At 39.3% G+C, this 10,166-nt stretch overlaps 1 protein-coding gene across 8 annotated transcripts in view; it reads right to left on the minus strand.

Annotated features, from left to right (window-relative positions):
- The window catches only part of hspg2 (heparan sulfate proteoglycan 2), an 83,671-nt gene extending 76,729 nt beyond the window's left edge, over positions 1–6,942 (minus strand). For 6 of the 8 annotated variants that reach the window (XM_077709106.1, XM_077745183.1, XM_077709027.1 and 3 more), the window contains exon 1: positions 6,368–6,942. In XM_077709106.1, the coding sequence (XP_077565232.1) occupies positions 6,368–6,442 (75 nt within the window). In that variant the 5' untranslated portion in view covers positions 6,443–6,942. The remainder of the gene's footprint in view (positions 1–6,367) is intronic. The other 2 variants (XM_077709262.1, XM_077709178.1) reach the window with 1 other exon arrangement.
- Between the last annotated feature and the right edge of the window lie 3,224 nt (positions 6,943–10,166).

Raw genomic sequence — 10,166 nt, forward strand, 5'->3', positions numbered from 1 at the left:
TACATAAAGGAAAGCCTGAATAAACTTTGCTAGAGGGGATGTAGGATCTTCTTTGGCACGAAGACAACACCAGATTTCATTTCCTGTGGAGGAAGTTGACTCAGCATGTGTTAAAGTTTGCACAGAATCACGGGCAGATGTACCTGAACAATAGGTATATTTTTTCCATTACTATATATATGTATGTATGTGTGTGCATATACAAAAGATAAGAACTGAAGGGCAAATGGACAAAAGATGTCTCTCTGTGATGGTGCTACTTGACAAATTTCAATTTGATGTTGGATTATTTTGTGACAAATGACTTGCAAATTTAATGTGAAGATGTGTATCACAAGGTCTTCTTCCACTGAGCAAGCCCTGCTTTATAATTGCCTTTATCAAAAGTCCCTACCTAGTTTGCTATCCAGTAATTTATATTTATCAGTTGGGCTCATGTGCAGAATGGTTAAAAGAGATTGAGAAAAAACAATTTCTAGATAAAGAAGTGTATGTGCATCTAAAGGGAATATAAGTAGAGAGATGAGATGTCTGGTGACCACGGCGATCAGAATAGAGCTAGATTTTGTGTTAGTGACTAAAAACATGAATGAAAAAAGGAAGCATTTAAAAGCATTTAAAAGTTTGGTTGACCATAGTGTATGTAGTCTGCTCCTATTAACTGCAATCTAAATAATAAATGTTATTTCTACAGAGCTAACAGTTACACTTGTAGATCACTTGAAGGTCAGTCATACTAAGGTTACTAATAATAATAACAAAGCTAGTATGAGACTAAACTGTCTGTAACGAACGGATAAAAGTGTCAAATAAATGTATACAAATACTGTGTATTAAAAAACAAAGAAACGACCTTGAATAAGCATAAACATAAGATGAGTGATGAGAAAGAAAAAAAGGACTACAAAAATAAGTCATGATAGTCCAAGAATTAAATTGAATTAATAAGAGAATAAAGTCATATGCTGCAATACTACAAGAAAAAAAGTCAAAATATTATAAAAAGTCACAATTTTATAAGAAAAGAGTCACAATATTATAAGAAAAAAAATCAATCTTACGAGATAAAAATTATGCATATTAATGATACAAGATTAGGAAAAAAATATATATTATGAGATTAAGGTTGTGTTACATTGTGTATTATGCATGAGGCCGAGTGGTTAGCGCGTCGGCATCCCAGTTCTGGGGTACTTTCCAAGATATCAACACTGCTGAACCCACTTGCTAGGGACTTGGACTTGGTTTTTTTTTTGCCATACTATTGGCTTCTCTGACTTTGTCTTTAGCCGTCGTGCAAAGCTGCCTCTGCCTACTGAGGAGACTACGGTCCTTTAGAGTGTGCAGGACACTGCTGAGGACTTTTTACACTGTGGTGGCATCTACAGTATTTATGCAGTGGTCTGTTGGGGTTGCGGCAGCACTGAGAGGGACAGGAACAGGCTGAATAAGCAGGTCAGGAGGGCCAGCTCTGTTCTGGGTTGTCAATTGAACTCTGTAGGAAGTGGGAGAGCGGAGGATGCTGACCAGGAGGATGTTCATCATGGACAGCACCTCCCACCCCCTGCATGAGTCTGTGGAGTCCCTCCGAAGCTCTTTCAGCAATAGACTGCTGCACCCTGATTGCAGGAATGATCTGCGTGTTAAGACCTACCGTATGTGCATCTGTGTGTATGTATGTATATATATATTATATATGTTTGTATATACGTACATACTATGTATATATATTGTGTCTTTTTATATATATATATATATATATATATATATATATATATATATATATATATATATATATATATATATATATATATATATATATATATATATATATATATATATATATATATATATATATATATATATATATATATATATATATATATATATATATATATATATATATATATATATATATATATATATATATATATATATATATACATATATATATACATATACATACATACATACATACATACATACATACATACATACATACATACATACATACATACATACATACATACATACATACATATATATATATATATATATATATATATATATATATATATATATATATATATATATATATATATATATATATATATATATATATATATATATATAATATATATATATATATATATATATATATATATATATATATATATATATATATATATATATATATATATATATATATATATATATATATATATATATATATATATATATATATATATATATATATATTTATTTATTTATTTATTTATTAACTTACTTATTACCTATCTATTAATGTCTAAAATGCCTTTCCTATATCTGCATACTCACCCTCTTGCTACTGTTATAACCAAATTTCCCGAATACGGAATGAATGAAGTTATCCAATCCAATTATTAAAAGTCGACAAAGGCAATTGTCTCTAGAATTATTTTCAAAACGTTCGTCAACAAGCACCGCAATTTCTGAGTGTTAAAATTAGTGACTTGAGTTTGAGCCTAGTCGAGTCATGCGACTTGGGACCTCTCACCTCTGGTAACATGATTCTTACACTTGTAACGGGGCAACTAATTTAAACCATACTTTGCATGTTCTCCATGTGTCCACTGTCTCAAATTAAAGTTTATAGAAGAGAACACATTCAGGGACACACGTCACTCTTTCAGTATGCCCAGTAGCTATATAAGAAAGGAGCCCAATGAATGGGTGGGAAATTCATTGGTACGCCTAAAGAGGTCTACACTTAAATCAGAGGTGGGCAAAATGGTCCTCGAGGGCCATTGTGGGTGCAAATTTTTGTTCCAACCAATCCAGCACAGACACTTTAGCCAATGAGATTTTTGCAACAAAAAAAGAAGCACCTGACTGCAATCCATTGATTGCACTTGTAGGACACCAGAATGGCGAAAATTTGTCCTCTTTAAGGGTTGGAATGAACTCGCACCCCCTGCGGTCGTTTGTGGTATAGTTTGCCCACCCCTGATTTAAATAAAAAACCTCAACTGTCTTTAAACTTCATTATTTATCTAAACATTTTCTTGTTTGAACAAGATGCCACATGCTTGTGTAGGGTATGAATGGTACATGTCACACTATGAAACTGCCATCTTCTTTTCCCTCTTAAGTGATGAAAACTACAGTCAAGTCCATAGGCAGGTCTATTGGCCAAGTGTTGCCCAGGCTTGTTTGACTGTGCTCAGAGACGTGAATAGAAAAAGTGGGACTCTAGTTTCATTGAGAAGCACTATAGACTGACTATGTGCGCACATGTCAGCACATGCAGAGTGTTGCTGTAGCACCAGCTGAGGTGCAGCTATGTCTCGTCTGCGGCTTTGCCGTGCATGGATGCAGTGGAGTGCAATAAAGCAAAGTTTAACAATCAAATAGAGAGCACCCATGATACACAGATACAACCTAATCTTATCAATATCAAGGCATGTTTAGCATATTTTGAAATTTCTTGCTTTAGTTTTGAGCCACTATGTAAGGATGGAGAAATCCACCATTTGCGAATCTCGCAATATTTCGGCTGTTAGCCAACCTTGAGCCTTTGATGGACCCTCAAAGCACGTCTCCACACAGGACTGAGTCACGCTTGCATGGAGACAACAAACAACCACATGTGCCTGTCGGCTTGAGGAGTGGCGAGCCGCTTCAGTGCTGCCTCAGGCCACCAGCTAAGATGGCCTCTCTCTTGTGGCTATAACTCAACAACACATTGTTTACTGAACCAAGTCTTCAAGCAATCATTTGAATGGGTCTGGTCGCCTGTTCAAACGATGGAGTGCTGTTGGTGTTTGCACTGCTGTACTCGCAATCCTCCTCGACTCTGAATGGGAAATGGTCACCGGGTAGTTTGAATTAACAAAAAGTGTCATACAGAAGAGAGAGCACCCACATTCTCAATCCATTGGATATTGCAGACCAAATAAATCAAGAGATTAAGTTGTCACATTGGATATCACATAGATACGGTGGTTGGGTTACACACTGGAAACAGAATTATTTACACCAACGGCACACATGTAGGATTTACTGTCAGAGGAATTCAGGCCAAACCCAACCCCCCGCAACCCTCCAGCCACACCACCATGAAGTCAGGGGACACTTGTGTCGCTCCAAACTTGGAGATAACACAGAGCCCAGTGTTAGCAACCACGTTGTTAGAGATTATGTAAACAAGTGCTGTTTTAACCAAAACAAATCAACATAATTCTAAATTGTAAAAGTCACAAAAAAACATGTACCCTTTCTTCCAGAGGGACAGTGGTACGTACATACAGCTTTGTGGCGCAAGCCCTCGCCCACTGAGAATGTACATTAATAATGATGGCCCAAACATTCCAGATTCAGAACCCTGTGAAAACCGGGAGCATTGGTTGTTAAACTGGAATACAGCCATATTTCAGAGCTTTCACAGAGGAAACAGATGCTCGAGGTTACACATAATTCAATTATATTTTGCTATGTTTGCGCCCGGTGCTCAATCAAGCAAGGTTGTGGTACAAGTGCCTTTACCTGATGCAGTCCAATGTCTCAAGTACACATGAGTGGCCTCAGAATGTCACTGCTAGATATCAAAAATACTTTCCCAACAACAATATATCTTCTAAATCTATCAGGTGGAAGATGTATTTGCCTCCTGGACGCCACAGTTCAACATGCCTAGCGTCAAATCAGTCTAGCACTAAAGCAGATATCGCAGCCATATCAGCTCCAGATATCCATAAGATATCTACTGGGTCCAGACAAGATGCTATCCTATGAAAAAAAAGACTATTTTTGTAAGATTCTCAGATACAATGAAATTACAGCAATTGATAGACTTTATACATGCATTCATTTTCCGTACCACTTATCCTCACAAGGGTCGCGGGGGGGGGTGCTGGAGTTTATCCCAGTCAACAATGAGCACCATTCAGAGGACACCCTGGATTGGTGGTCAGCCCAATCAATCGCAGGGCACAAGGAGACAGACAACCATCCGCGTTCATACTCATAATTAGAGGCAATTTAGAGTGTTCAACCAGCCTACTCTGCACGTTTTGGATGGCGAGGCGAAGCCGGAGTACAGAAAGGCCGTCTGAGTTCATATATTGTATGATTAACCGAACGATACTGCTCGCTGTTACTAGCTTGGGTGTGCCAAACATTGATTAGATTATTCAGGCCAACAATGTGGGAAATTATTTGCTATACCCTATAGATATCTTTATCAGCATTTAATATCTTTCTCTTGAGGTTGAGAAATGCCAGTCACTTCTAAATATATTTTCTGTCCTGCAATACACTCTGACGAACATTCTTCAGTGTGCCTTCAGTGAACAATTTGAAAATATTTCACCAACTAGCAAACAAATTTTGATATATGACCCAAAATGTAAAGAGGAAAGTGTGTGGCAAGAAGTTGACAACTACAATTTTCCCAGTGACAGCACATATGTAGAACACTTCAATTCATTTATATTCCCTCATAACGGAAATCAGTTATAAAATTTGGATTTCTTTTTCAAAATAAAATGAATAAAACACATGATGTTAAACAACTAAGCTGATTTCACAGTTTCTAAAATATTTGCTTTTAAAATTACATTGATCTCATCTCATTTTCTTTATCCTCACTAGGGTCGTGGGGGGTGCTGGAGCCCATCCCAGCCGACACCAAGCCAGATGCAGGGGACAAGGGGACGGCCAACCATGCCAAGGGGCAATTTAGGTGTCCAATCAGCCAACCATGCATGTTTTTGGATTGTGGGAGGAAAACGGAGCACCTGAAGGAAACCCACGCAGACCCGGGGAGAACATGCAAACTCCACACAGGTGGACGATACTTGGATTCGAACCCAGGACCCCAGAACTGTGAGACCGTCACGCTAAGCACTCGCTCCACCGGGCTCCCTAAAATAATATTACTTTACTAAATGATAATACAAAATCATAACCACTCAATAACTGGACACTCTAAAGGAAAAATCTTACATTTGCTTAGATTTTCTTGTTTTTTGTCATGTTTACCACAAGGAATTTTGGAGCTTGTATGTCTACTTGAGTGCGGCAGAGACAGGAAGGCCATGGAAGTCTGACTATGAATAGCTTGTTTCTGTGGACAAACTTAGAGCAGCCCCAGTCCAGAGGACTCTTCTGGTTTGTCCCTTTTAAAAAAAGCATCCTTACATGCTGCAATGGAATCTGTAATCCATCCCACCTTGCATGTCAGCACAGGACCCACAAGAATAGTTAAACCATTTCATTGCTTCTTTATTACTATATGTAAACTTTCCTGAAAGATTTTGTCCTCTTTAGTGAGAGCGGTGAAATAATCAAGGAAGGTTCAAGAAAGTTAACAAAGCTTACTTACAGTGACAAGCTGCCATGAGAGTAGGACAGATAAAAGTCCGCAGATCCTGGGACCCATTTTCCTCCAACCCAGCATAAACTACAAAGACTGGCTGGGGCAAGGGGAAACAACAAGGTCCTTCTATCCTCCTGCCCGCCGAACTGGACCGACCCCGAGCCCCTCTTAACGCGTTGATCCCCTGGACGAAATCACGCGTTTTCCTCTGCGTCCTGAAAACCGGCGGCGCTGCATCAACAGGTGGGGGAAAAGAGCAGTGGAGGTCCGCCCAGATTTGGCTTTTATGAATTCGACGATATCTTCCGAACGTGCGCGCTGAGCTGCGCGCTTCCAAATTCTGAAAAGCTTGAGGATTGGGTTCGGTGGGTGAGTGGCTGTTTGCCCCCTTTGCGACTCACAGGGAAGTCCTGTGTGGGACGGAAGAGAGCAATGGGAAAGTAAAAGGCGGAATGGAATCCAGGGAGCCGGTGGCTAATCTCAAGAGTGGCTCGGACTCTACAAATACACGCACGTTGCAGGAGCGCCCACGCGTGCACAATTTTGGTTTCCTTTCCTTTCTTTTCCGTTCTTTTTTTACACTTTTGGAGACCGTGGTCAGCACACGCACTGTGCGTGTGCTGACCACGGTCTCCAAAAGACACCCTTGCTCAATGAAGTATTAATTAGTCAACTTTTGAAAAGCTGTGCGGCACAGCTTTTCAAAAGTTGACTAATTAATACTTCATTGAGCAAGGGTGTCAGATTCGGGTTAGTTCACGAGCCGCATTAACTCAATCATCAACTCAATTTTATGTGGGCCGGACCATTTTAGATATAATATTTAGACTTTTTTATAAATTGATTAAAAAAACTGGATTAAAAGTCCCGAATATTCAGTTTTTTTATTTATATCTGAAACAATGTTTATTTTAGCCTTTTTTTAATATATTTTTAGATTTTACAAAATGATTTTTGAAATAAAAACACAGAAAGAATGATTTGAAAATTACAAGTGCTGATTTAAAAGGGGAGAATCAAGAAATTTAATATACACCTATACTCTTAATTTTAATTTGATCCTAAAACAGAAACTCGGCACTCATGATTTACTTTCTCGGGCCGCACAAAACGATGCAGCGGGCCAGATTTGGCCACCGGGCCGGCACTTTAACACCTATGTCATAGAGGAAATGGCTTTTCCAATCTCATTTTCTGAACCGCTTTATCCTCATTAGGTTGACTCCGGTCCAGAGGCAGGAGACACCCTGAATTGTTGGACAGCGTGTCCACGCAGGCCCAGTGGAAAACATGCAAACTCCACACAGGTGAACATGACCTAGATTCGAAGCCAGCACCCCATAGCTGCGAGGCCGACGCACTAAAAACTTGCTCCACCGGAGCTTTTTCGTAGTAAAAATAAATGTCACTTGGGCAAGTGAATGAAAATGCATAAATAAATAAATATGACCAGAAATAAGGGCGGCCCAGCAGATGAGTGGTTAGCGTATCGGCCTCACAATGGGGGATCTGGGTTCAAATCCAGGTCAGTCCACCTGTGTGGAGTTTGCATGTTTTTCCCGGGCCTGCCTGAGGTTCTCCAGGTACTCTGGGTTCCTCACACATTCCAACGACATAAACAGTATGCTGATTGGACACTCTAAATTGCCCCTAGGTATGAGTCTGAGCGGGAATGGTTGTTTGTCTCCTTGTGCCCTGCGATTGGCTGGCCAACAATACAGGGAGTATCCTGCCTCTGGCCCAAAGTCGGCTGGGATAGGCTCCAGCACCCCACCCCCTGCTACCCGAGTGAGAATAAAGCGGTTCAGATAATGCGATGAGACCATAAGTTACGCTTCAAAGTTGCAGTATTTAACTCATTACATCACATTGATGGCAACAGACTAACTCCAAATTATTTAAACTGGGAAAACTGGTGGTCAATGTGCATATTTTAGAGCCATTGACGGCGCTAGACGTCCAATCCCTTTCAACTGGGAGGTTTGTTCACTCAGTCCAAAAGGCTTGGACATCTAACGCAGTCGACAACTAATGAATTAAATAAGTGTTTTGTGATGGTGGGCGGCTGTGTGGATAAATGGTTATCACGTCAGCCTCACAGTGGGGGTCCTAGGTTCAAATCCAGGTCGGTCCATCTGTGTGGAGTTTGCATGTTCTCCTGTGTGGGTTTCCTCCGGGAACTCAAAGTTGTACCCGGAGAAAACCCACATTCCCATAGACATGCACAGTAGGCTGATTGGACACTCTAAATTGCCCCTAGGTATGAGTCTCAGCGTGAATCGTTGTTCATCTTTTTGTGCCCTGCAATCGGCATGCCACCAAAGTCAGCTGGGATAGGCTCCAGCACCCCCCCCCCCCCCCGCGAGTTCGCAAGTTTAAGTTTAGACAAACGTCCCATTTATTTTGACTAAAGTCTGGCTCTGAAACAAACATTTGGCCAAGTCACTAAAACCCTTATCTGTGTATTGTAAAGTGTGATAATTACAGTTGGCTGCACTCTATGACCCTCTGCGGTTTTATGCTTTACACATGACAGTTGCGGACCTATGGCTTTTGTACAGTATCATTTAAATACAGTTGAACCTTGGTGTTACCTACAGAAATGAGGAGATAGCAGGGATAGTGGCTTGATGGTTGATCGATAAAGTAATCCAAGGAGCTGCATGTAGACAGTAGCAAAAAAATATATAGCAAGACTGGGGGAGAATAATAAAAATCATCCTAACATAATTTCTCAATATATACATGCTCACAACAGCGAGGGGAAGTGCTTAAATCACTATGTAAATCTGAACTCCATCAAATGGACATGAAGAATAATGAACCAAAAGAACAAATATAGGCTGCATGGCTCCTAATATTTTTAAAAATCGAAGCGCTCACTTTTAATCAATATTCCTGTACCCAGCGCCCTCCAGCGGAGGGAAAAATAGGCACCAAAATTACAACGAAACCTTGTTTTGAAGGACAGTGTCCCTTTCATGAGATTGTAATTACCCACATTAAAGGAGCCACTAAAAGTTGGAAACGAAACATTTGGAGAATGCACAGTTTAGGATATATCGAAGAGCTGGTTGGAATTATTTGTTGTATGTTACCATTTAGTAAGATGTGCTCGTCTGTTAACCAGATCTTTCAATTGCCAATTTAAGGCCTGAAAAAATATATAATGAAGGAAAAAAAGAATCATGACACTTAATTTACAATTTATCTCTAGATTTAGAAGACATGTTTCCCACAAGAAACTTTGTTCTTTATCTAAAGCCTTTATGATAACTGAATTCTGAAGGTTTTATATTAGTGCTGCGAGGTGATTAAAATCTGGATCATGATTATCGCATGCCATCACTAGTTACATGATCATATCTTTTCAATTAAGACCAATATCCTTACATTACATAACTGAAATTTAATTTACATTGGTTTAAGGTAATTTAGGAAATACAATTGCAAAAAAAATGAGTAACAATGAAACAGAGACTGCACTTGCTGTATTGCAGCTCAATAGATAATAAGTGACCCCAATTCATCCCAGAGTGCCACATTTTGTGCTAAAACCCAAAAGTTGTTTCACTGAGAACGGAGGTTTAAGCCTGTTTTTTTCCCTGTGCAAAGCACCAGGTAAATAGCTGTATTTTCATACAAACTTGCTAAAAAAAGAACCACAATGGGAGCAGGTTCACACCTGTCACACTGTCAAAACATGCCCTATAATTGGCATTAAAAAAACAAAATTTCAATGATGGCCATAAAAGGCAGTCTTTAAGTCAACTATAGATAATTGTGCAGTAAAAAAAAGGCCAAC

Source organism: Stigmatopora nigra, chromosome 1 (assembly GCF_051989575.1).
Source record: "Stigmatopora nigra isolate UIUO_SnigA chromosome 1, RoL_Snig_1.1, whole genome shotgun sequence".
In the NCBI taxonomy this organism is placed as follows: Eukaryota; Metazoa; Chordata; class Actinopteri; order Syngnathiformes; family Syngnathidae; genus Stigmatopora; species Stigmatopora nigra.